This window comes from Notamacropus eugenii, chromosome 5 (assembly GCF_028372415.1).
Source record: "Notamacropus eugenii isolate mMacEug1 chromosome 5, mMacEug1.pri_v2, whole genome shotgun sequence".
In the NCBI taxonomy this organism is placed as follows: domain Eukaryota; kingdom Metazoa; phylum Chordata; class Mammalia; order Diprotodontia; family Macropodidae; genus Notamacropus; species Notamacropus eugenii.
In genome coordinates, this window is record NC_092876.1 from 65,320,414 (window position 1) to 65,348,389 (window position 27,976).

Below are 27,976 nucleotides of genomic sequence, written 5' to 3' on the forward strand. Positions count from 1 at the left end.
TCTAGGATCAGACACAGACTCCTCTGACTGATTTTTAAAGCTCTTCACAGTTTAGCTCCAACCTGTCTTTCCGGACTTATTTCCCAATACTGTGTTTGCTAGAGTTTTTTATTCTCATCAAGAGGTGCCAGCTTGCTGCTTCCTTTATGCCAGGCCTCTTCAGCCTCCACCTTGGCACAGGGCTGTCCCCTATGTCGGGAATGCCCTCCTTCTTCCCTTCTGCCCCTCAGAATCCCTAATGCCCTTCTAGGCTCAGTTCACGGTACCTCCTACAGGAAGCCTTTCTGGCTCGCTTCACTTCTAAGTGACACCACCTCCTAATTACTCTATGATCTGAGCCTGGCAGGGGCTGCTTCCTCTGCTTGGGGCTGGGCTACACCGGGGAGCTCAGGACTCAGGGAAGGGTTCCCCTGCCCCCTCCCTCCGCCCTCCAGCTGGAGTCTCTGTGGCAGCTGGCAGGCAGGGCCTCTCTCCTCTAGGGCAGGTTGTCAGCCTGCATTCAGCAGATCTCCTTGGAGCCCCCTCCTCTGCTTGGGTAAGAGACAGAGGAGGCCAGAGACACCCAGAAAATGGTATCTGGTTGGATCAGGAGTTGACTGGCAGGAAGATGCTAGAAGTGCCAGGTTTCATTAGTTTATTTGGGGGGGCAGGGAGAGACCATTCTTGTTACTACTGAGGAGTCTTTCATTCTGAAGAATGGGGCTTATATTGCACTTTGCAAACCTTAAAGTGCCATATAAATGGTAGCTATTAATAATAATAGTAAATTTGCTATTGCGATCATATTGATTAATCACAATAACAGTACTCCTGTACATTCTAGATTTGAAGTCAGAGAAGCATGAGTTCAAATCCTCCTTCAGACACTTGTTATCTGTGTGATCCTGGGCAAGTCACATAACCTCTATGGATCTCAGTTTCTTCATCAGTAAAAGGAGGGTATTAAACTATCTGGTCTCTAAGGACCCTCCCAGCTCTAACATTTTGGGTTCTAAGGGCCCTTCCAGCTTTGACACTCTGGGTTCTAAGGTCCCTCCTGACACTACTGTCCCTTGGTTCCATGATTTTGCTATTTCAGCAGAAGACCTGTGTCATACAGTCATAGACTGTAAGAGATGGCTGACGCCTCAGAGACCATGTAGTCTAATTTATGGCTAAACAAGCATCCTCTCCACGGCATCTCTGACAAATGGTTATCCAGCCTCAGTCAGTTAATAAGAATTTATTAAGTATATATCAAACACTGTGCTAAGCAATTGGGGGTATAAAGAAGATCGAAAGGCATTCTAATGGGGTAGACGTTATGAAAACAATTACATACAAACAAGATATATCCACAAATTGGAGCTAATCCCAAGGAAAGCACTAGGATTAAGGAGGATTGGAGAAGACTTCTTATAGAAGGTGGGATTTTAGCTAGGATTGAAAGAAACCAGGGAAGCCAGGAGGTGAAGGTGAGGACAGAGAGCTTTCCAGGCAGGGAGACCGTCAGGGAAAATGCCCAGAGTTAGATGGAGATGAAGTATCTTGTGCAAGGGACAGCAATGGGGCTGGTGTCACTGGATTGTGGAGGACCTGGATAGGAGACGTATATAAGAAGACTGCAAAGGTAGAAAGGCAAACCAGAGAATTTTCTTTTTGATCTTGGATAGGATAGAGAGTTTATTGACTAACAGGGTGATGGGGTCATATCTGTGCTTTAAGAAGAGCACTTTGACAGCCGAGTGGAAAATAGACTAGAGTAGGGAGAGACTGGAGGCAGGGAGACCAACCGGTGGGCCACTACAATAGTCCAAGTGTAAGGGCATGTACCAGGTTGGTACAGTATTAGAAGGCTGAAGGGGATAAAATCAACAGGCCCTCGCAACAGGTGTGAGAAGGAGTGGGGGTGGGGTGAGACAGAATGAGGAGTTGAGGACGATGGTGGTGATGCTTGGGGAGCAGGAAGATGGTGATACCCTCAACAGTAATATGGAATTTAGGAAGAGAGAAGGTTTGGGAAGAAAGATGATGAATCAGTATTGGGCCTGCTGAGTTTAAGATGTCTATGGAACATCTAATTCTAGTTTTTAATAAGCAGTTGAGATGTCAAATCAAGAGGGAGGCTAAGTAGATCTGAGAAGCATCTACAAAGAGATGGTCATTAAATTCATGGAAGCTGATGAGGTCACCAAGTGAAATAGTATAGAGGAAGAAGAGAAGAGAGCCCAGGACAGCGTATTGAAGAACCCCCAGGGGATGACCTGGATGATAATCCAGCAAAGAAGACTGAGAAGGAGTAGTCAGATGAGTCACAAGAAGATTGGAGGAGAGCAATGTCATGATGACCTAGAGAGAAGCAAGGAACCAGAAAAAAAAGGGTGATCCACAGCATCAAAGACTGTTGAGTTCAAGAAGGATGAAGACTGAACAAAGAGCATTAGACTAGGCAATGAAGAGATCATCGGTAACTTTGGAGAGAGCCATTGAAGAATGAAGTCAGAAGTCAGTAAAGAAGGGAATGAAAGGTGTGGAGACACTGTCTGGAGAGGTTCTTTTCCAAGGACTCTACAGCCACGCCTTTTCCTAGGGTGTAAAATCGCAAGATCAGGCTGAACTTCCTGACATTCCATAAAGTCTGATGACTCATCCTTAAAGACAGTGAGAGGTAGGATGGTACACTACCTTCCCTAATTCATTTCATCAAACATTTACGAAGATCCTGCTCAGTGTAAAGGGAGGATCTAGAGACAGAGATGGCTTCGGGGTCTCTTGGTTCAGATCCTGTCTCTGACACATTCCTTGGCAAGTCACTTTACCTTTGGGTGCTCCAAGGCAACTTTCTAAGACTATTCCTTTACAAAGTTGTCCATCTATATCAGTGACTAGCGTTTCCACACATAGGAATTTCCTACAAGGATGAAATCACCAGGAAAAAAAACACACAACAAACCTTATTGTATTGGGTATGGAGACAAATATAAAACAGTCTCAATATTTAAGGAACACACTTTCTCCTGGGGAGATACAACAGGTACTCTGATAAGTAAAAACACAGTAATTTTAAGGAGAAAAATCCAAATAACTGATGGGGGGAAGGGAATCGGAAAAGGTTTCTGAAGGAAGAGGTGCTAAAGTTTTAAGTGGTTATATAGCTCCCTCCACCTTAGGGGAACAATAGGCCAGGCATGGTCTGACCAGGGGAGGTTGTCATCTTCTTGATCCTGAAAAAGATACTTTTTTTGACTGCTCTATTATACTTATAATGAACTCACAATCTACTAAGACCCCAAGATCTTTTTCAGAGAACTCTTATGTCTCCTCGCTTCCCCGTCTTATGCTTGTGAAATGGATGTTTTGAACAAAAGTGTAGGAGTTACACTTAGCTCACTTTAAATTTCATTGGTAGATATGGCTGCCTGTTCTACCCTGTCCAGATTGTTCTGAAACCCATCTATACTGTCCATTACACAGTAGTTATCCCTTCCTATTTGGAATGCTCTAAATCAATTTGACAATCATGCTGTTTTTACCTTTGATCAAGTCATTGATAAAAATATTAATCGGCACAGGACTAAGTATGGATCTCTGAGACATTCAACTGGAGATCTTCCATGTTTTTTTAGTTGATCCATTAACATCTAATTCTTTGAACCTCACCACATAACCAGTTCTAGCACTAATCACAGTGCCTGGCATACAGTAGGTGCTTAATAAATAAATGCTTATTGCCCGACTGATTGCCTGACTGATTGAATTCACCTAATAGCCTACTTCTTTCCATCTTTTCTACAAGAATGAAATGAGAGACTCTTATCAAATGCATGACTAAGACCTCTGGTAAATTGGATCTAGAACGTTCCCCCAATCAACCACTTTAGTAACCCTGTTGACTAAGGAAGTAAAGTTAGTATGTCATCCTTGATAAAGCCATGCTGACACTTTGTGACCACCAGTTTTCTAAGTGCTTTCTGAACATTATCTTCTTTGACCCTCAGAACAACCTTATGTGTTATTATGTCCATCTAACAGATAAGGAAACTGAGACCCTGAATTAAGTGGTTTGCCCAGCTAGTAAGAACCAGAGGCATGAACCTAATCCTGATTTCTTGCCTATTCCACTGCTTCATAAGGCCTAGATGTTTCCTAACCACCCCTTTAATTATATATTCCAGATTTTGCCACCAACCAAAGTCAAATTTACCAGCCTAAATTTATCAGACCCCATTCTGTTCCTCTTTGGAAGACCAAGACAACAACTGCCCTTTTCTAGTCCCATCTTACTTCCCATTCTCCAAGTTCCTGACCATGGGTCAGCAACCAAAGCTGGCAGTGCTTTCAGTCTCCAAAGATATCCTTCACCTGAGCCAGGTGACTTGGACGCATCCAGGGCATCTCAGGGCTCTCTTAGATCTCAAGATCCAGACAAACTCAGAGAAACCGGAGACCCAAAGTTTCACCAAAAGATGTTTTCATTTCACAGATCAGGCCCTATCGGGAGTTGTTTTGTAGAAACAGCTTTCAGGTTAAATATTAGTCAAACCTTCATTAAGCCACAATTAGTACAGTGAAAAAAAAAGAGAAGCTAATTCAAGTCTTCAAGTCTTGAGCCAAGAAAAGAGACAGGGCACAGCTGTTATTTCCCACTCAATTCTAAGCTACAGGGGCAAGGGAGCACCTCCTTTTTGGGAGGACCTGAAGAATACAAAGAAGGAAACAACTACTGATTGCCTCCTAAATAAAGCCGAGGCTTTTAATTTGTCATTCAAGGTCTCCCCTGTGTCTTCCCAAATTAGTTCATATTACTCCTGTCCTCAGAGTGTGTGCTAGCCAAACTGAGATGTTACACATACTACACCTGGCATGCCTCCCCATTACCTACCACTTGTTTAATTAATTAACCAATTAAGCAAATCATTCATTCACCAGGCATTTATCAAGTGCCTTCTACAGTCAAGTACTGGGGATAGAAAGATAAACTGAATCAGGCTGCCCTCTGGGAGCTGGCATTTTGGAGGGGATAGGGATGGACTATGTGAATAGGAGATGAAATGTTCATGAATACGAACTTGCAAGATGAAAAGTGCAACATGTATAAAAAGTAAATAAAGTTATTTTATGGTAGGGGAAAACATTGTCTAGAAGGAAAGCAAAGATTTCAAAAACTCTAGGATTTGACAATCTATCTGGGGACATAGATGTGCAGATACTTCTAACCAGAGCTATAACCTGAGGGGTGTTGCCGGAGCTTTGTCCCAGGCCCACAAGCGGACACTTTTCCTCCTCATTGGTGTTTGAAGTCTAATGTCCTTAGGCTTTGAAATCTTCCGCCAGCCTGGACCATGCCCTGCTCCCCCTTCCTCTATAGGTGTAGGGGAAGAAAAACTGGAGACGTGAACAGGATATTAAGGAAAGGGACAAGTTACCTGTGATCAAACTCTACGCTGGCATGCCACCCAGATCCTTCATTGACCCCATTTCCGCCAGCCACCCCCCCCCCCCCCCAATCTCAAAACTTCAACACCGGGCCTCTCATGCTGGAACTTCCCTCAATGCCTGGGAAGGAACATCTCTTCTTTCTTCCATTGATGAGTTCCTCCTCTGGCCTCCATCTAGGGAGACTGATCTTACTTCATTCTCCTTATGACTGTTTCTGTTTCTGACTCAAGACTTCCATACCTCACTGTGGGCACCTTCCTTCCTCCCATCCCTTTCAGCTCCCTTTTGTGTATTTTCCCCTATTAGAATATAAGCTTCTTGAGGGTAGCGGCTCTTTTTTTGCTTGTATTTGTATCCCCAGAGCCTAGCATGCCGCCTGGCATATTGTAGGTGCTTAATAAAGGTTTCTTTTCCTTTCCTTTTTGGACCTATCTAAAAAAATTTCTATTTACACTACTGATTAGGTGGATATTCAGTCTCCTGGATGTGAGTCCTTCTAGCAGTGCAGCCCACAATCTTTCCTCTCTCCATCCTGTGTGATTCTAAATGCATTTCTATCTAAAAATCTTCTGTAAAAGATTCACCCACTACACAGAAAATCTTTCTCTGCTTCTTTCAAGATTTCAGGGGGATCAATGTAACACAGGTCTCTCAGTCTCACTGCCTAATTAGCCTTTTCTGTAATCCTCTTGATTCATGACCTGTTCACTTCTGTTGTCAGTCACACTTGTCTTCAATTTTGTCCTTCAAGCTACTTTGCAAGGGCAAATCGTTGCTGGTAACAATCTACAGCCTACCGACTCCCCTCACCAATTCTAAGGAGACTCCCCCCCCACCCATTCTAAGGAGTGGGAGAGATGAGACGGGGGTGAAACTTGATATCTGAGGTTCCTATCACCCCAAGTGTTAGGGGAGCTTGCAAACATTACAAAGTTCAGAAGACAAAGATAAACAGATGGATTGCTAGGCAGACAGACAGACAAGCAGATGAGACAAGTAGTCTTTTTCCGACACAGAGATGGGGTATTCATGAGGGTTTCCCAGAAGCTCTGGCACACCCAGAATCTGGTTAACTTGGCTCCAGGCAGGGCTTCGTCATTTCAAAAGCCCCGAACCAATCTGTGCCAGACTTTCTACCTCCCAGTGTGTGACTCCAGCTGGGATTGGGAGACTTCAGTCTCTAGAGCAAACCAGCCAGACAGAAGAGGAGGGAAACTGTGTCTGGGGGGGAATGATAGGGCATCCTTTGCATTCTGGTGATTGTTTCATCAGCAAGGCGTGTTTAAACAACCTCTTAAGGTCCATTTGATGTGAGACCCCAGACACACCTGGGTCAGTGAGGCTTTCAAAGCAGGACAATTAGGTTCAGGTCAGTTTGGAAGATGCTTAGGCCACTCCATGCTTGTTGGATTCATTAGCTTAAGAAAATAGCAAGGCTTTGTTCCAGTCTGAGCTGGTTGGCCCATTTTTTTTTTAAACTTTGGCTCAGTAAAAAAAAAAAATTAACATTTGAGGTCAATTCAGGGCTTCGTCAATTAGGACAGTTTATTCTGAGATTTTGTTGTTGCTGTTGGTTTGTTTTTGCCCACAGTTCACTTTGGTTCAAGGCCTTGTATGAAAGGCATTTTGCCTTCACTGGGGGTCCTGGTTTAATTGGACACCCTGTGGTGCTGCCTGGAAATGAAAGTGAGCTGAGGTCATGTGGGGAGCCCAAGACAGACACTTCTGAAGGGCTATTTGGTAGGCCCACCCAAGGAAAAGCAAGACATTGGACTCCTGAGAATTTTCTGAAGAATCATAGAGTATCAGTCCTTGGAGGACTTAGAATACAGAATATCAGAGATGGAGGGCCTTAGAACTCGGAATGTCAGGGCTAGGAGAGGCTGTTGCCCCTTTTCCTTAGACTTCTTCTTGAACAGGCTGTATTTTCGTCCCATGACTCCCAACTCCCCCTTCCTCTCCCATGTTAAAAAAAAAAAGCAAAGGATCAGTCTTATTCCCATTAAGTGAGCACCGATCAAACAACTGTTCCGTAGAAGGCTGAAAACCAAACCAGGACAGTTCCGGTTCTCCAGGGCGTTTTAGGAAGGGCGGGCAGGGAAGGCAGGAACACAATTGGAGCTGGGAGAGAGCCTGAACAGCAGGGCACATGCATCCCGCAAGCCCTCCAAGAGGAGGTGACAGCTTAGTCTCGACGGAATCCAAGTGTTCTCAGAGGCAGAGATGGGGAGCTAGCGCATTTCAGCTGGCTGGAGGAGAGCTGGCTTTGTCCTTCCCTGGGCTGCCTGTCCAGTGCTAGCTGGACCAGGACGATGCTCTAAAAAAAGGAAGGGTGGAGAAGGGCAGGATGACTCCGCAGGCAGCATGCCACATGCGGGACGGGGGTGCGCTGGGGTTACTGGGCTTAAAGGATTCCGAGGGTCTCAGGTCCAGCGGGCGGTAGCGGAAGGAAAGGTGGGGAAAGGGGGACCAACAGCTTCTTCCTCGGCCAGGAGGGGCCTCTTCAGACATGAGGTCACTGGGCACAGCCCCAGCAGCTGCTGCCGAAGGAAGGGCGGGCGGTGCAGCTGAGGGCAGTTAGGCTCCGGGCCGTTTGGGGAATTTCCCTTCCACTCCCGGGGGAGAGGAGAGGGGGACTGCTCCTCCCACCCCGAAAGCATCGCCCACTCCTCCGCTGGAGAGAGGCCACTCCCCTAAGGAAGGGCCAGGGGAGCAGATGCTCCGGGCAGCCCCCGGGAGCCAGCTTGGCCCCGGAGTACAATAGCGCCGGGCCGCCGGCTCCACCCCTTCCTCCCTATAACGGGCTTGGGGATGGGGATGGGGATGGGGATGGGGATGGGGATGGGGAGGAGAGGGACCAGCGCTGGCTCCCGGTTCCGCTCCGAGAGGACACGCCCTTTCTCCTAAGGGAGGAGCGAGCTGGGAGGGACCGGGGAAAGAAAGAAAGGAGAGGATGGGAAAGGAGGAGAGGAAATCTCCCCAGCCCCCAGCTAAAAGCGATCTCTCCGCTTTCCCTGGGGCGTTTCGTTCTTCACTCTCCCACCCTACCTACTTAAATCACACTTAGCAGGTTCTGTACAAGTTGTACCCCTTCCTGTCAGTCAACCAGTTTTTATGAAGTGCGAGGCCCTGTGCTCAGGGGCGAAACAAACGTTTGTTAAGAGTCTGCTATGGGCCCGGCACTGAGCAAAGCCAAAGGGATCCAAAGAAAGGCAAAGAAACCAATCCCTGCGTTCAAAGGAGCTCCCAGTGTAATGGGGGAGAGAACAATGTACAAACATGGTCAATTAGGAGTAGTCTCAGAGGGAAAGCACTGAAATTGAGAAAGGGAAAAAAAAAGCTTCTTGCAGAAGGCAGGAGTTAGAGGAGGAGGAGGTCTGAGAAGGGGAAGAGGGAGAGAGAGAGAGAGAGAGAGAGAGAGAGAGAGAGAGAGAGAGAGAGAGAGAGAGAGAGAGAGAGAGAGAGAGAGAGAGAAACAGAGGGGGAGAGAGAAACAGAGAGGGGGAGAAAGAGAGAGAAAGAGACAGACAGACAGGGAGACAGAGAGGGCGACAGAGAGATACAGAGTGATACAGAGAGAGAGAGAGTCAGAGACAGAGAAAGACAGAGAGACAAAGAGACAGAGTGACAGAGTCAGAGACAGAGAGAGAGACGGGGAGACAGAGAGGGCGACAGAGAGAGAGATACAGAGAGAGAGACAGAGGGGAGAGACAGAGACAGAGGGGAGAGACAGAGACAGAGACAGAGGGGAGAGAAGAAGCAGGTTCTGGCTTTTTTAGCTTGTATTAGTAGCCTCAGCCCTTAGCACAGTGCGTGGAACATAGTAAGTTCGAAATCAATGCTTGTTGACTGAGAAAAAGAGAACGAAGGAAGTGGGTAAAGAGGGAAAGGCGAGAGGAAAGGGATAAGAGAAAAGCGGTGGTGGGAGATGAGGAAAGAGGATGAGGAGAGGGAGGGAGACGAAGGGGAGAGGGGGGAGATTGTGGAGGAGGAGGAGGAGCAAAGGGAATAGGGATGGGGAGGGGAAGGGAGGAGTGAGGAGGGGCCATGGTGGGGCAAGCGGAGCCGAGAGGGGGAGAGGGAAGGGAAGAGGAAAGGAGGGGCGGTACAGAGCAAGGAGAGGGATGTGGGTGGGGCGGAGGTCGTGGGAGGGACCAGGAGAAGGAGGAGGCGGGGCTCGGAGGAAGTCTGGCGTGGGGATAGGCGGAGGGGCGGGCGGCACGAGGCGCACTGGCCCCGCCCCCGCCGGCCGTTGGAGTGGGCACGAGCGCCGGCCGCCGCCTCCCCTCAGTCGCGCTGAGCAGGCAGAGCGTCCGTTCGGTCCCGGAGGGAGCGCGAGAGCGAGTGCGAGCGCGGGAGCTCGAGCGGGCGGAGGCGCGGCCGGACCAGTAGCGAGCAGCCCGGGGAGCCCGAGCTTGGCCATGGCGCTTTCGATGCCGGTAAACGGGCTGAAGGAGGAGGACAAAGAGCCCGTCATCGAGCTCTTCGTCAAGGTGAGGGGCGCCCGGGACCCGACGGGAGGGACCCCGGGGGAGCTCGGAGCGGCGCCCCTTCCGAGCCCGCCCAGCCGGCCCATTGTCTCTGCCGGGCCGCCAGCCCCGAGCAGCTCCGGGACAGCCAGCCCGGCTGCGCGTCCTGCCGCGAGCGTGGGGGCCGCCGTGGCTGCCCGGGGCCTCGTGCCGCCAGCCTCCCGCTTAAAGACCCCGTCCCACGAGAGAGCGCCGGGATCGTGGGCTGGAGGGAACCTTTGTTAGAACGTGGAGAAAGGGGGTGTGTGTAGGGGGGAGGGCTCAGAGAGAGTCCTAGCCAGGAGGGGCGTAGAACGTGGGATGTCCCGGCTGGGAGAACGGAGGGCTCTTAGAGATGTCCAGGCTGGGAGGGGCCGTAGAACACGGGATGCCCGGGCCGGGAGGGGCCGTAGAACACGGGGTGCCCGGGCCGGGAGGGGCCGTAGAACACGGGATGCCCGAGCCGGGAGGGGCCGTAGAACACGGGGTGCCCGGGCCGGGAGGGGCCGTAGAACACGGGGTGCCCGGGCCGGGAGGGCTCTTAGAACGTGGGATGTCCGAACTGGGAGGGGCCGTAGAACACGGGGTGCCCGGGCCGGGAGGGGCCGTAGAACACGGGATGCCCGAGCCGGGAGGGGCCGTAGAACACGGGATGCCCGGGCCGGGAGGGGCCGTAGAACACGGGGTGTCCTGGCTGGGAGGGCTCTTAGAACGTGGGATGTCCGAGCTGGGAGGGGCCGTAGAACACGGGGTGCCCGGGCCGGGAGGGGCCGTAGAACACGGGGTGTCCTGGCTGGGAGGGCTCTTAGAACGTGGGATGTCCGAGCTGGGAGGGGCCGTAGAACACGGGGTGCCCGGGCCGGGAGGGGCCGTAGAACACGGGATGCCCGAGCCGGGAGGGGCCGTAGAACACGGGGTGTCCTGGCTGGGAGGGCTCTTAGAACACGGGATGTCCCGGCGGGAGGGCGGAGAGCTCTTAGAACACAGGACTTCAGAGGTGGAAGGAGGGCTCTGGCACACAGGAGCTGGAGCTGGCAGCAAGCTGGCAGCTTAGCCCAGAACTGAGTGAGCAGAACGCCCGAGCTCTCAGAGTTAGACGTGGAAGGGCCGTTAGAGCCTTGCCATCCACCCCCATTCTGCACACGCTCACCGTGTGACCTCAGAAGTACCAGTGACTTTTCCCAGAGTCACACGACCTATGAGTGAAAATGAGATTCAAACTTTGGTCTTTGGCTCTAAGTTATAAGCTCCCTCCAGGGTTGTTAGGGACGTTTGTGGGTGGGAAAGATTCTTTCCCCAAATTTTAGAGTCTTTAAGGTGAGATTCTATGGGAGAACCTTTGTGGAATTGTGGAAAGCTGTTGTGATAAAACTGTCACCCCACCTCTCCCAGTCTGGCCCCCTCCCGAGGCAGCTGGGCCTGGAGCTGGAGGACCCTGAGTTCAAGGCCAGCCAAAGACGCATACAAGCTATGTAATCGTGGGCAAGTCATTGCTTAGTTTGCTCAGCTGGAAAATGGGGATAATAACCCACAGCACCTACCTCCCAGGGTTGTTGTGTTCAGTTCAGATGAGGTCTCTGTAAAGGACGGTGCCTGGCGCATAGTAGGTCCTTAATACATACTTGTGTCCTTTCCCTCTGCTTTTCCAAGAACCCTTCTGTGCAGAGTTCTTCCATGACTCCTCTCTTTTTCCTCTGTGGTCTTTAGCCCACTCTGAGCCTCTCCCTAGCTTTGTTGGAAGTCCCTGAAGCCAAGGTACTATCCAGCCAAGACACTTGTGAGGAGAGAAACGTTTTTTGAGAACAAAGCATTTTAGGAAGTGGCACTCTAGTGTAAGATTTCTGAGTTTAAAGTCAGAAGAGAGCTGAATTCCGATCTTGCTTCTGGCACTAACTACCTACTGAGCTACGGCACTTGACTTCTCTGAACTTAGTTTCCTCATTGGTCGAATGGGGCTTTTGTGAGCCTCAGATGAGATAAAGTCTATTCAGAGTTTTGTTGACCTTAAAGTGCTGTATAAATACAAGTTGTGATTCATAGCATCAGAAAAAAAATAGTAGCTTCCCTAGCTCTCCTCCTATTGAGCTAATTTGACTAGCTAGGATTAAAATATAACTTTTTGAAAAATTGCTATAAAAATGGATCAATTCCCTAGCCTCTGGAAAAAATAACATAACTTTCCTAGTTAATTCTTTGACCATCTGGCTTTCTTCTTTCTCAAACATCGAGTATTTGCATGATTCAACATTTTGGCCACAGTAGCATGTGTTGCTGTCACAGGACCAATTGTGTGTTGTCTTTTGTTTTAGCAGAGAAATTGTGATGACCAAAACATCCAAAGCCATTGTGCATGAGGGTTTTACACTATTATTTTTTTCCTCTTGTTGCTTTACCTTTTTTTTTAATGAAGTTTCTAGACTACTAGAATAATTACTCATAACATCTCTCTATTGTTTAGTTCTTGATATTTTCACTCAAAAGTGAGAGGGGAGAGAATTTTTACACGTGTGTAGGTCTGTGGTCAGCCTCTTTAATGTCTGAGAATTTTTAACCTGGTTTGTGAAAGGAGAGAGATTCACTTAGATGTTAACAGCAATTTTTAACATGCTCTCATTTAGCAAACTTTTATTAATGACGACCAGTTGTATACCAAGTTGTGCTTTGGGCCAACTGAGGAGGGAGGTGTGCCCTCATAAGGCATAAATATGAGCACAGGTCCCTGTAATATATATTACATGACAAATAAGTTCCAACCAAGTGCTGTGAGAAGATAGCTGGGGGAGAGCTTATGAAGGTTGGACATCATCATTCCAATGACAAGGTAATTTAAAATTCTGAATTTATATTTTTCCCTCTCAGGAATTTTCTGAGTGAAAGGCAGGGGTTGGTTTGGGAGAGAGAGTGCTGTTTTGTAAGTGATATAAAGGTCTTCAAATGGAAGATTTCTTTCAGATATTGGTTTCACCCTTTGATTCAGAGAAGGACCAGCCAGTTAAGCCAGCTCCAGGTCACTCCATGGTTTTGGAAGTATTTGGGGTGGCAGGTCTTCCCTTCAAAAGGATCTGAAATTGGGGGATAAGGGAGTGTTTGAAGGGAGGGCAGGGACTGGTTTTGAACCTTTTCTGCCCTTGAGTGCCAGAAGCCTTGTCTTAAATTTGCCAGCTCTCACTAAATTCATTCTTAATTTGAAGAGAGTTGAGAGACTTAATTTGTTCTTATTTGAATCACCTTGATGGGCCAATTTATCCTTCATTGTTTTGTTAATCAACCTGCATTTATTATGTGTCTGGTACTTTTCTACTCTCTTGCCTGCCCTCAAGGAACTCACATTCCAATGCATGAGTCTACATGCAAACAACTCTGTACTGTAAGATATCTACCAGGCAGATAAAGGACAAGCTCCACAGGAAGGCACTGAAGTCAAGGAGGACTGGGGAAGGAAGCCCCGAGGTGGAGATGGGGGATGGGCTTCCATATGTGACAGCCATCAGTAGCAGTTCAAAACACAGGATCAGTGGGATGGTCCTTTTTTTCTCAGATTCTCTTTTCAGAACCCACGTGGGAAACATTTGAGGTGGTGATGGGGGGACTATTCAAGTCAATACAGTATTTTTTAGGACAGTGAGAGTAGAGGGAGATGGCTGTTATCCTTGTGTTAGCCACAATGGTAGTGTCACAAACTTGTTCTACTCTGAATTTGTAGCAGAACATTACTATTTATACTTATGGCATGTAACCTGGATGAAATAGATTTAAAACAGCTTTTTCTGGGAGACAGATTAAAAGATGTTTGAATGACCTGTATGAGACAGTGAAGGACACTGGACTTGGAGACAGAAAATTTGGGTTCCAGTACCAGTTCTCTGTTGCTTATGAGCTTGGTCAAGATGCTTTTCTGAGCCCTAGCTTCTTTATCTACAAAATAAGGAGTAATAATTGCCCTATCTTGTAGCTTACTGAGGAGCCACTGACTTAGTTCTGTGAAGTGCTATACAAATGCCACCTATTTTGGTGTTAGAGGATATAGAGCTAGAAAAGACTTCAGGGCTCATCTAGTCCAAGCCCTTGATTTTTATGGATAAGAAAATTGAAACACATGGAAAGGAAGTCCTAGGCATCAGCCTAGGATCCCAAAGCTCAGAGCTGGAAGGGGCCTCAGTGACTACTCAGCCTCATTCCCCTTTATAGCAGACCTAGATAAGTAAGGTGAATTGCCTAAGATCACACAGAAATCAGTATCATGGAGGGAGGGGGAGGAGGTTTTAAATTCAGGTCTCTGAATTCTCTAAATTTGTCTTCAAATCCTGCCTTCTTTTTGTTATTAACGAATGAATGAAAAAGGATTTCAAAATGCTTACTATGTGTCAGGCATTTTGAAAATATCTTTACTTCTTAAATATTTCTCAATTACCTTTAAAATTTTTTAACATTCATTTTTAAAAATTTTAAGTTCCAAATTCTTTCCCTCCCTTCTGACCCACCCTCCTTCTTGGGAAGGCAAGCAGTTTGATATCAATTATACCTGTGAAGTCTTGCAAAACATATTTCTCTATTAAGCATGTTGCAAAAGAAAACACAAAAAACCCCTAGAAAAATATAGTAAAAGAAGTATGTTTAAATCTTCATTTAGAGTTCATCAGCTTGCTCTCTGGAGGTGGATAGCATTTTTCATCATAGGTTCTTTGGAGTTTTGTTGGATTATTGCCTTCATCAGAGTAGCTAAGTCTTTCACAGTTGTGACCATTGTATAGTTTGCTGTTATTGTATACAATATTTTCCTGGTTCTGCTCATTTCACTTTGCATCAGTTCATATAAGTCTCTCCAGCCTTTTCTGAAACCATTCTGTTCCTTATTTTTTATAGCACAGTAGAGTCGCATACATGTTTTTCAGCCATTTCCCAATTGATGGGCATCCTCTGAATTTCCAATTCTTTGCCACCACAAAAAGAGCTGTTATAAATTTGTTTTTGTGCAAATAGGTCCTTTTCCATTTTCTTTTATCTCTTGGGATAAAGGCCTACTTATGATGTTGCTGAATCAGAGGATATGCACAGCTTTATAACCCTTTGGACATAGTTCCAAATTGTTCTCTGGAGCAGTTGGACTAGTTCACAACTCCACCAACGGTGCATTTGTTTCTCAGTTTTTCCACAGCCCCTCCAGCATTTGTCCTTTTCTTTTGCTGTTATGTTAGCCAATCTGATAGTGTGAAGTGGTATCTCAGAATTGTTTTAATTTGCATTTCTCTAATCAGTAGTTATTTAGAGCACTTTTCATGTGATTGTTGAGAGCTTTGCTTTCTTCTTCTGAAAACTGTCAGCTATTTTTCTAAATGTTAAATAGAAGCAAGTAAGACAGTTCCTACCCTCAAGGAGCTTACATTCTAATAGGGCAAGACTACACAGATTGTGGAGTGATGGTCAGTATATTGGGAACCAAGACATAAGATTTTGCCATTTCTTATTTTAAAAATGAGAAAACTAAGGCTCAGACATGCATTGAGGGATAATCTACCGTCTCCTGAGGAAGCCTGTTCCTCTCTGACTAAAATAGCTCCAATTCTTAGTAAGTTTTTTCCTTCTATCAAGTCACTATCTTGATTTCACCAATTTCCACCTGTTGCTCCTAGTTTTGCGTTCAGGAGGCCAAACAGACCAAGTCTAATCCCTGTTGCATGAGACAGTCCTTCAAATGTTAAATGGTTCTCATGTTCCTGGAAAGTCTTTTCTTCTCCAAGCTTCCTTCAGCCCAACATGCTGTTGCCGCACAGAACAGTAAACCACCAGTGCAGTCAGTACAACCCTCATTTATTATGTGATCACTGTGTCTGGAACATCACGTATGGCACTGAGGAAGACGGAATGTACGTGAGAAGTCAGCCTTCCTCTCACTGAGTTATTTGTACTCCACAGGGGGAGTTAAGACTCTGCTACCCAGGTCACATGGGACTACTTGTGCCTGACCTGTAGGAGAGCATTCCAAGCTTGTATTGGTCTGATCGGACAGAGGCAGACACACTGTAACTCAACTCTAATGTAGGGATGTCATTTTGGTCCTCTTCAAGAACAAAGGACTGCAGCCAACCAACCCAATATTGCATGGACAATAAGTGCGCTGGAGATGTGTGTGTCAGTAGGAATGATCTTTAGGTCTACCTGGCTCATGCCTGTTAAATGGAATGGATTTCTCTAGGCCTGCATAGACTGAAGGCCCTTCACCTTCCTGTTTGCCCTACTACCAATATTCTCCAGCTTTTCAAGGTCCTTCCCCAAACATGGTACCCACCACTGACCAGCTCTCCAGCTGAGGCCTGAGTACAACAGAGCTCTTGCCTGGAAGATTGTGCAGGCTTTTTGGGTTGCCGTAGCACCTCATTTATTCCAGAAGCTTTTAGTCCACTAAGATCCCCAGCCCTTTAACTGCAGATTAATTGTTGTATTACCATGTCTCCCCATCTTTTACTTGTGAAATTGAGCTTTTAAACCTGAGTGTTGGATTTTGCATTTATTCCTACTGAATTTCATCTTTATCAGTTAAACTCGACTGTTTTAGATACTGAGTATAATTCCACGTGTCCTTCTCAGCTTTGTGTCATTTGCTGATTTGAAATGCATGTTGTCTGGATCTATGCAGTTTATTTATAAAAACCATAAACAGCACAGGGCCAAGCTCTGCCACCAGAAACCTTCTTTTCAGTTGCACCCGCCCTCAGGATGGCAGGCTTGGAGGTACTTTGAAATCTTTCTCCCTCATGGCTCATGACTTCTGCCTCAGTAATGCCTCTTGCATCCAGCCCCTTTCCATATCCATTCCCCCAGTTCAGGTCCTCATTCCCTCTTCCCAGGATTATTGTACTCCTCTTCTAATAGGTCTCCTTGCTCCCCAGTTCCACACTGCTGCCAAAATCACTTTCCTAGGACATAGCTCTTCTGTATCACTCCCCTGCCTCAGAGAGTAAGGTGGGTCCATGGTGCCTAGAACAAGACAGACTCCCAGTCTGGTGTTCTCCAGATCTGCTTCCAACCTACCTTTCCAAATGTAGTTCATATTTTCCCCTGAATGTACTGCATTTCAGCGCACCCAGCCTGATTGCTGTTTCCCAAACTCCTCACTCTCTTTCTGCCACCTTTGCTCTCCATACCCGGAATGCGTTCCCTCCTCACTGCTTTTCCCCCAAATCAGGACCCTGCATTCTCCTCCCCCATATTATCTCGTATTTACTTGTGGGAATCCAAATGATTTCCCTGCATCAGTAAAATGTAAACTCCTTGAGGTTAGAGACTTTCCTTTTTTGTCTCTGTGCAGTCAGTGTGTGGCACACTGCATTTCATATAGTGTATGTGCTTGCTTAATAGATGTTTGTTGAATTAAATTAAACTGAATGCAGAGGAGGAGGTGAACCATTCAAAAGAAAGAGGAAGGGCAAAGAATGGCAAGGGTGCTGGCTCTTGACATCATTTAGAGGCAGGAAACTGGTGCAGGATTGATAGCCTTGGAAGGAAGAAGCCTGAGGATGGGAATCATTCAAACTTGTGGTGCCGGCCAGGCGGCTGTTTATAAACCGACAGACTCGGAAAATCCACCCTAGGCTCTGGAGAGCTTGCCCGGCACCGTGTCCCCACTTTCAGGATGCAACCTTCTTTCTGGATCTCTTTTCCCAGCCTGTCCTGGTCAGTAGCAACTAGGACCAAATATATGGCCAGAGCAGACAGGGTCCTTACTTTACTCAGCTGAAGTTGTACTAGGCCATCTCCTATCACAATGAGGAGGGGTTAGAGATCTCCTGGGAGAAGTTAGTGAAATAAATGAACAGAAAACCCAGGTAAATTTAAGAGAATGTTATCTTGGGTCTAGAGAGTCTGGCAGATTGTTACTGAGCTTCTTGAGGGAAAATTCAGGCTTTTGAGCTTTTGTATTTCTTGCTCCCCAGTGGCAATGGCAAGGATCTTTACCTTTTTTTCTTTTTCCTAGACTATCTTTGAAGGCTTATCAGTGATTCTTTTAATACTACTAAAGTACAGGGTTGGTTTTTTAAAGGTGAGAGAACTCAGAGAAGAAAAGGTTCTAAGCTCTCATTCAGTTTAATGAATTGTGAATTCATGGCATTACAGAATCTCAACATTAGAGTTGGACTGACCTTTAGAGATCATTCAATCTGTTGCTCTCACTTTGCAGATGAGGAAACTGAGGCCCAGAGCTATGACAATGACTTGCCTGAAGTGGTAAACTCTTCCTGAGTCTTGGAGGAAAACCTGGAATGAATGTGCTAAGAGACTTGTGAAGGGGGGCTTGTAGGAGGCTGGAGAGCGATGACTGACCTGCCCACTTCCTGTGCTCTTGGAGCTGTGGAGCCACTGTGGCTTGAGTTTTCTTGAGGAGGGACTTAGAAAGGCCATAAAAGGGAATTTGCATTAGGCAGGACAGGAAGTGATTAAGGCATGAATAAAAATTTCTTCCAAGTAGGGGGAAAGTCAGGATGGGTTTGGCAGTTCTTGAACTGAACCACTAAGCAGCCTTGCAAAGGATGGAAATAGCAGCCAGCAGCCAGGTCATGATTGCCTTGGTTTTTAGCTATAAACTCCCTATATGTGATTAAGTAGGTGTTGCAGTGGATAGAGCACAGGGCCTGGAGTCAGGAAGATTCAACTTCCTGAGTTCAAATCCGGCCTCAGACACTTATTAGCTGTGTGACCCTGTCACTTAACCCTGTTTGCCTCAATTTCCTCATCAGTAAATGAGCTGGAGAGGGAAATGATAAACCACTTAAGTATCTCAAGAAAACCCCAAATGGAGTCATGGAGATTGTACTTAGCTGACTCCTAAGTCTAACTTTTTACTTTGTCTTCATTTTTTTAAAATCTGAAAATTTTAGCTCTAACTAGCCTCAGATTCCAGTCCCAGACACTGGTAGTGGGAATAGTAATTAGCCCTGTTTGAGTCCTCTTTCTTCTCTTCCTTCATTCCTCTTTTCTTTTCTGCTGTTTTTTTTTTTTTTGAAAGCACAACTCATTTAATTGCAGCCTTGTGAGAGCAAAAAAAAAAAAAAGCCTGCTGCGTAGGGCTGCCCAGAAGAGCCTGGGCCCAGATACTGTCCAAGTGGAGCAGCCACCCCTGGAGAAGAGGGAGATCTTAGTGCCCTACCTTCACAGCATTTGTATTCCAAGTGGGGAGCAGCCCCTGGGTCCTCTCCCCTTCTTAGCAGCCTTCTTTGTGTCCCCTGGATTCCTGAAGTGTTCATGCTGCTTGCTCAGCGGCCTGCACAGGGGCTTTCAGAAGACTCCAGTTACCAATACTCATTGATGGAGGGAGGACATTTATCTGGCATTTGTTGGGCAAGACACTAGGCACTCCCCTCCTACTTTTCCTCTTCCCCAAATTGTTGATTGTGTTGAACTAATTACTAATACTCTATAGTCAGGTTAGATTGTGACCTATTCACAGGGAGAAATCAGGTCAGTTAGAGGCCATAGAAGGCAGAGGTGAGGGTGGAATGGGTGGAAGGTGCAGATGTGGATGATGAAGTCAGTATGAAAGGGCTCTATCACTTCTTATTAAGTACTTAAAAGTACTTTCCAAGGGAAGCTTCAGGAGAGAATAATTCACATTTTAGGATTACAGTTTGTTTGTCCCACCACTCCCTCTGTGTGTTATCATCCTGAGTTTGACACTTGATTAACTGGGCTCTGGGCAAAGTCACTTTACCTCTCCCAGCCTCAGTTTCCTCATCTGAAAAATAATGGTTCCCCACCTCCCCCAGTTGTGAATATCAGAGGAGAGGCTGTTTATAAAGGGCTTAGCAGACTTACAGGGCCATAAAAATCTTTTCTTCAGCCTTTCTATCATTCTCTTTTTACTCTATCTCACTGCCTTCTCCCTGCTTGGAGGGCATTAATCGGAGGCAAGATTCTTACTCAGGGATGATTTGTACTTTGAGGTCCCTTCAGATGCCAGAGCTGGACTAACTCACCTTTTTGTGAAACTGACCAGGAAGCTCACTTGTACAGGTCACGTGTCACTGAGGTAGTATAGCAAATGTGGGGCGCGGCAGGGGAGGAAAGAGTCTGAATAGTGAATGGAAAATCTATCGATTGGATGGATGCTGAAGTAACTAAATAGTTTTAAGTGGCATCTATTGGAGGACCATAGATTTAGGGTTAGAAGGAATGTAAAAGGTCGAACTCTGGTACTTTATAAATGAGAACCCTTAGGCCTAGAGAGCTTCTGGGATTTCCCAATGTCGTGGGGTCAGCAGGGAGGGAAACTGGGATTTGAATCTGGGTAATTTGCTTTGGGAAGACAGGTAAGGAGAGGAAGATTAACATGGAATTTTGCTAGAATAGGAGACTACTCCTTGAGAGCAGGGACTATTTTTTTTATCCTTGTATTTTCAGAGTCCAATCCATAGTAAGTGCTTAGTTTGGTTTGGATTATATTAAAAAACAAAGGCATGATATTGGGAATTTTTTTTTTTGACACCCTTTTTACCCAAAGAAGAAAGAGCTGACCTAGGCATCCAGAGACCTGGGTGAGAGTCCTGGCCAGGTAGTTAGCTGCAGGAGGAAGGAGCATAGGGATTCTCTAATCTAACTCCCTTATTTTACAGGTTATGAAACTGAGATCCAGCCAGTTGAGCTGAGTCCCCCAAGGTGATAGAGATAGTGACAGATTGCAGTCCAGGTCACTGACCCTAAAAAGTCATGTGCTTTCTTCTGCTCACCTACCTCCTAGGCTTCAGTTTCCTTGTGCATAAACAAGGGCCTTGAATGACATAGTTGTCTCTGTGATCCCTTCTTCCTCAGATGACAGATGAATCTAAGCTAGTAATGCCAGAAATGCAGAAGGGATGCCCAGTATTGCTGCCCATACTCTTAGAATTCTGAGTCCATGAGGGCAAACAGACTTTCTTGGTTTCTTTTCCCCCAATTTAATTATGGGTAGCTTTAATTAAAAACAAAACAAAACTTTTTTGATCCCACTCTAATTTCATTGGTGTAGGAGACTCTTCTCTGGTCATGACATTCACACCTGAGAGGCTTAGGGTTGGCCAGGACACTCAACAGGTTAAGTGACCTCCCTAGGGTTCTGCAGCCAGCATGTATCAAAAACCTGTTATCTCTGCCCTCCACGCTCCTGCAGCTGATGCCTCTTGGCAGTTGGACTGACTCACCTTTTAATGACTGTGTTACATATTGGCTCGTCATATCTGGCTTTCTCTGGAAAAATAATGGCATATTCTCCTCTGCTTTCTAGCCTGGGAACAGATATGTAGTACTAATTGAGAGTTTACTCAAAATATTTAAGGGCTTCTCCAGGTGGGAGAGAATGGTGAAAAGTAGCCAGCATAGGAGAGGAGGGAAGTTCTTGATTAGATGTGGTGTGGGGGCCATCCAGCACATGAGCTCTTCCTCCTTTCCTCCCCCACTGTTTTGGGTTTTGTGCAGTAGACTTGGATATTTTCCGTGTTGGACATCCTAACAAGCCAGAAAGGCCACTGACCTGACTTGTTCTTTTCAAGAAAGGGATAAATTTACTTATTTCGTGAAATCTGGCAGCACCCAACACGGCTGCCAGCTGTGGGGGATGGACATTGAGACACTGGTTGAAATTCAGGAAGAGCTGGAGGTGTCAGTCCAGCCAGGCTCTGTCCAGGTTCTCCTCAAATTGTCATTTTGTGTCTTTTTTTATGTTAATTGTGCTCATTATTTTGTGTGCGCTTGTTTTAGTTCTCCTTACTGTGCTGTGAGTGCAGTCAGGAAGGGATGGCTAGCATTGTGTCAGTGATTTCCAGCTTTGTTTCTTCCGTCCACCTGTATACAGTGAACGATTAATAAGTGTTTGAATTTAATTTGAACCAACAAGCACAGGGATCACCCTAACACCTGGAGTATAGTAAGTGCTTAACAAATGGTTCTTGAATTATTTATAGCCGTGAGAGTTCACCCATTGGAATGAGGAGACAAAAAATCTCTTTTCTCAAGTAACTTTAACTGGGCATTTTCCTTTTTTATCCAATCAATTGATTATTCCACCAGGAATTTCACAGTCTCTTTTTAAAGATGAAGATTGCATATGAAGTCGAGGTGTAGTTCCAGCCTCACTGGGTGGGCTTTCATTTGGTCTTTGTGTTTTCTGGCCCTTGGGCGCGTGGCCACCGCGTCCATTTTGGATTGGCAGGACTTTCTAGGCCATCTGAGGCCATCTGAGCCCATCCGGACTGGAGACTGGCATTGTCCTGACAAATGGCCCTCCAGCTTTTGTCTGAAGACCTCCTGGTTCTCTGTTCTTTCCCACCTGAATTAAAACACTTTGCTTTTCTGATGTTTAACTGTCTGTGAAAATGAAAATAACAGCGTGAAAGATGATTGACATCTTTCCTCATTGTCCTAGGAGAAGAGAGAGGTAAAGGAGTTTAGGATTGCTTTTTAGTTAAGGCATTTGTTTACAGGCACGTTCTTCTTTCTTTGGGCAGCACAATTTCAGTCCGGGGAAAACAAAGCACATAATGTCCTTTAAAAAAAGTAGACGGCGTAATGGCATAGCACAGGGGTACCAACCCTAAATGTCCGGCTTTGCAAGATCGCAGATCTCGAGCTGGGAGGAACTTGAGAGACCTTGGAATCCAAACCCTTCATTTTACAGTGAAGAGCAGTTTTACTTCAGTGGTGCCAAGCCAAGTTACAGGCTTTGATTTTTTTTAAGCCCCATTTTGTCTACCAGGCATCATTTTCATAGGTTGCCATGTACAAAAACAAAAACAAATTTCCTGGTAGCCAGCCTTTTGGCTCAACTCATCCTCTGCCTTCTGTAGGAGACTGTCCTATCTGAGATCACTTTCCATTTACTCTGTCTATACCTTGACTGGCCTGATTATTTACATGGTGTCTGCCCTTACAGGGTTAGGGCCTTGAAGGTAGGAACTCTTTTTTGCCTTTTTTCCATGTTCTCATGGCTCAGTAGAGTTTGTGGCTTTCATTAGATCATTAATAAATGCTTGTTGATAATGAACTTCTCCATCAGAGGTTGTCTGGGCATATACTTGGGCCCTTTCCCTTTGGTACAATTGACAATAGTGAGGGCTTCACTGGCCGAACCTTTGAAGGTCAGTCCAGGGTCACCTCTGTCCCCTTTTCCAGTCTGGTTTTGAGGGTTGTAATCTACCAAGTCTAAGCAGCTGCCTCCACTGATGAAATGAATCTGTCAGATGTGGACCGGTATACTTCAGTGCAGGGTGATCTGCCCCATGGCAGAGGTGGCAAACCACCCAAGTGTTCTCTTTACCAACCTTGTTCATTTTATTTTGTTTCATTTTGGGGGAGGGGGAAGGAGAGGAGACAAACTGTTGGTCCTCTGCCATTTCTAGTTTTAGGAAGTTGCCCTGAGAAGGGTGAAGACTTGCTTGGGGTGATAGTACCCTAGTTTGAAAGAGTCTGGACTCAAATCTGTTGGTGATTTCCTCCCAGTAGGGAGCTTTTATCGAGGAACTACCTCTGCCAACCCCTCCCTGCCCCCAGTCAGTAATATAAAATGGACCAGGGTCTTGAAGGATGAGAACAACTGAGTGGTTCACAATCTCTGGGGAGGCAGGGGGAGTACTCACCGAGGAGAGCCTGGAGCCCCCGGAGTTCTGAAGGACATAGGCCCACATCTGACAGCCTCCCTCTGACTCTAAAAGCCATGCCAGGGAAGCTCAGAATCTTCTTTTCTATTTAATCTGGGCTGAGTCTGCAAAGTGGGGCCCCAAGGTGAGGAAGAGAGGAGGTAGGGAAGCCCAGGTATGGGGACCATTTCTAAGAGCTAGGGAGTTTTTGTTTTGAGTCAAAATTCTCTTAACTCCTATCGTCAGGTTCTGGGGCCAAGGAGAACGGATTCTGTCCCTCCTGTCCTGCAGCTAGCTCTTCAGATACTGAACCACAGCTATCATCTCTGCATTATTTTCTTCTTCAAGCTCCCCCTGTCATTTCCTTCAGCTGATACTTTTAGGGCCTGTTCTCTGGGCCTCTGTCCTTCCTGGTTGCCCTCATCTAGACAGACCCCACCTTGTTGACATCCGTTGTCCTGATGACCTGAACCAGACAGCTTCCTTTCACTGTGGATTTGGTTCTTAGTTTTCTCCAAGTGTGGCTTACCTTGACTTCTAGATTGAATCTGACCAGAGGTGGGGCCTTTGAATGAAGCCTAGGACAGCTGCCACGCAGTGATATGTTTTCAGCTTGCCCAGCCTGCCTCATTTACCTTTTGAAGGGTTTCCTTGAGTGGAATGTTGGGAAGGCTCATTTCCTCTTGTTTGCTGTGAGGTAAACTAGGGAATGTTTGCTCCTCGGTCTCTGAATTTCTCAGGGGTGCCATGAAAGCATAACCACACTTCTTTTTCCTGATTCTGTGCCCAGCATTGCCTCTTCTTCACATCCAGGTATCCTGGACCAGTGAAGGACATGGTAACTTTAAGGGGGTGGGGGGAGTAGTATGGCTAGAAAACATCAACTGAATGGAAATGACTTATCCAAGGCTATAGGGCTAGCAAGTAACAGAATGAGAATTTCAACAGAGGTCATCAGTTTAAATTGCATAAAGTAAAAGTTTAGCCTTGTGCCAGAAACAGCTGACAAAACCTACCCTCTCTTCGCCTCCCCATCGTGAAGCGTAGTGTGAACCTCAAAGGAAGGGGAATTGTGGCTTGATGAATCTGCTGTCGTCTTAGCATTTATCACAGGTAACATCCTGGCCTGATGCTCCTGGATTTAAAACGTAAGAGCCCTCACTAGTATAGAACCCAAACTCATTTATTAACTTTGTTTCATTGTTGAAAGCATGGCCTCATGCTGCTGTGGGTAGGGCTCCTTCCAGACCCTGTCTGCTTTCTTCTGAAGTTGGTGCCAGACTGTGCTCTTGAAGATAAGGTTATCATGGAACAAGGGCATGACACAGCCTTTTCTCTGGGAGGCTCTTAGTTGAAGGATAATCTTCTAAGAATGATGTTTTTCTGTACCTCAGAAATGACGCTTGATCGTGGGTAAAATGAATCTGTTTGACATGCCTTCCTATGATCTGTGTTGTCTTATTTGCCGGCACCTTGGAAGACTTCTGATGTTTCTGGTGCCTGTTCTTCCTGCCTCCTTTTTCAACTGGGAGTTATCACTGTCATCATATTAATAATTAATAATTATATAGTGCTTTCAGATGCACATAGAGGTCATCAATTTAAATTGCAGGAAGACCCGAACTCAGAATTTGGCCTTTGTGCCAAAAACAATTGACAAAACCTACTTTTTCTTCCCTAGTCTAACCCTCCCCAAGAAACCTCTCTCAGAAAATGGAGTGACTGGCCAAAAATAACGTACGGTAGGACCAAGACTTGCTTTGAAAGCCCTGGAGAAATGGCAGTTATCATCTTGCCCCAAGAATTTCCTGATAACTACTGCAGGGCTAGAATTGCCATCTTGGAGAGCTGGAAGAGACCTCGGAGATCACTTAATGTGGACTGTCAGGGAACTTTGCCTATCCATGTACCACAGAGGGAAGCAGGGGCAGGAGATCATTTAACGTGGACTGTCAGGGAACTCTGCCTATCCATGTACCACAGAGGGAAGCAGGGGCAGGAGATCATTTAACGTGGACTGTCAGGGAACTCTGCCTATCCATGTACCACAGAGGGAAGCAGGGGCAGGAGATCATTTAACGTGGACTGTCAGGGAACTCTGCCTGTCCATGTACCACAGAGGGAAGCAGGGGCAGGAGATCATTTAACGTGGACTGTCAGGGAACTCTGCCTATCTATGTACCACAGAGGGAAGCAGGGGCAGGAGATCATTTAACGTGGACTGTCAGGGAACTCTGCCTATCCATGTACCACAGAGGGAAGCAGGGGCAGGAGATCATTTAACGTGGACTGTCAGGGAACTCTGCCTATCCATGTACCACAGAGGGAAGCAGGAGCAGGACATCATTTAACGTGGACTGTCAGGGAACTCTGCCTACCCATGTACCACAGAGGGAAACAGGGGCAGGAGATCATTTAACGTGGACTGTCAGGGAACTCTGCCTATCTATGTACCACAGAGGGAAGCAGGGGCAGGAGATCATTTAACGTGGACTGTCAGGGAACTCCGTCTAACCGTGTACCACAGAGGGAAGCAGGGGCAGGGAATGAAAGATGAGGACAGCTCATTCATCTCCCTCAGCATTTCTTTAGCACTTGGATGCCAGGCACCATGGTAGGCCCCAGAGATACAGTAGCCAAACAGTGCCCACCCTAAGGCATTTTTAAAAAAATCTAGTAGAAGCCTCTGAGAGTGATGAGTCAGGGGGTGAATGCTGGGCAGGAGCTGAGGCTGGTGAGGAGAGCTCAGCAGGGCCAGAAGGGATTTTCTAAAGCTCTGTTGGGGGCCAGAGGACCGAAGGAGGAAGACATAACTGCCAATAGAATCAAGGCCCAGCTGCTGACCTCTTACTCTGAATCTGGCTTCTTTGCCAAGGAGAGTGATCTTTGGACCAGAAAGGGCAAACCAAATGGCTGATTGGGAATTTTGATGCCCAAGAGAAGTGAGGAGGGATAGTAGTGGGAGACTTTATAGCCTTTGATGAGTTAGTCATGTGGCCAGGGTGAACTACACCAAAAGAACTGGTGGACATAATTTCTGAGTCGTTCACTCTTGGCTCTCTGAAAAACTGGAGAATGGCAAAGGTGCTTTTGATGGGTATCCAGGCCTAATTTTCAAAAAAGGGGAAAAAATGGAATCTCAAATAGACCTTTGAGTTCTTCTGAGTCTATCAGGCCTCATCAGAGTCCAGCTCTGATTTCTCATTAGTATGAAGGTTTACGTTGGGTTATTGAAGGCCATACTAACAGATTGTCATAGGAAAGGGAAGGGGATAAGTATGTGTATAGTGCTTACTGTGTGCCAGGCACTGTGATAAATACCTTAAAAAATATTCTCTCATTTGATCTTCACAACAGCCCTGTGAAATAGGTACTTTTGTTATCCCTACTTTACAGTTGAGGAAACTGAGGCAAGTGGAAGTTAAGTGACTTGCCCAGGGTAACACAGCTTGTAAGTATCTCAGGCTGGCTTTAAGCTCAGGTCTTCTCCTTCTAAGCTCAGAATTGTATCCACTGCACCATTTAGCTACTCCTTTGAGTAGGAGCATGCCACCAAATTGTTTTCTAAGGACCATTCCAGCGTAGTACAGAGAGGCATCTGACCAGGAAGTTGGCCACTTGGATGAATCCTTTAGGCTTGTCAACTCAGGAAATACAGAGAAATCCAAAATAGCCTCTAACCCTTTGTGGCTTTTGGCTGGTAGGCAGTAGGTGCTAAGAACCACTTAGTGTGAAGTTTAGACTCTCCACAGACGTTCCACTTTGCACTTGCTACTCTAAATGTGAGATTCCTTTTTCAGTGACCAGTTTGTAGATGTGGAACTGGAGCATGACAGAGAAAAGATGCCCCCAAAATCTCAACAGGTTTGAATGCTGGCCTGAAGATAGAGATAAATGTAGATACACAGTTGTGTTCACAAAACCAACTCTCCAAGTACAAGGTAGGGAAGACACCACTGGACAGTAGGTCATCTGAAAAAAGATGTGTCCATCTGAGTGGCCTGCAGGCTCAACGTGTAGGTAATAGTGTTCACTCTCAAGTGTAAGCCTGCTGGACTCTGTTCTGGACTGTAGCTTGGCCAAGGTCACCTAGCTTTAGGGCCAGATCTTGAACCCAGGTCCCTTGGCTCCCAAGCTGGTGTGCTTTCTACTGTTTCTGCTGTGTCCTGCTACCTCAAACTGTGTTCCCTTTTGCCCATTCATTATTAGCACTCTGAACCTCAGGTGGAGGTTAAGAAGGGGAAGTCTACCTGCTTTATTTAGAACGGATGGATTCCACTTTAACTTGCACATTTTCGCTGCATTCCTCACTAAGTGAGGTAGTCACAGAGGTCAGGGCAGAGTTTCTTTTAATGGTATCATTCCAGTGAGGGTTGGGAGAAAGGGAGAAATCTGCTTGAATGTTGCCAGTAACTTCATTTTGTGTTAGAAGCCAAAGCAAACAGCTGAACA

At 46.3% G+C, this 27,976-nt stretch overlaps 1 protein-coding gene across 1 annotated transcript in view; it reads left to right on the forward strand.

Moving 5' to 3' along the window:
* Nucleotides 1–9,650: 9,650 nt before the first annotated feature.
* CLIC4 (chloride intracellular channel 4) overlaps nt 9,651–27,976 on the forward strand; it is a 94,961-nt gene continuing 76,635 nt past the window's right edge. Inside the window, exon 1 of the mRNA XM_072609356.1 lies at nt 9,651–9,911. Within this exon, the coding sequence (XP_072465457.1) occupies nt 9,840–9,911 (72 nt within the window). The 5' untranslated portion in view covers nt 9,651–9,839. The remainder of the gene's footprint in view (nt 9,912–27,976) is intronic.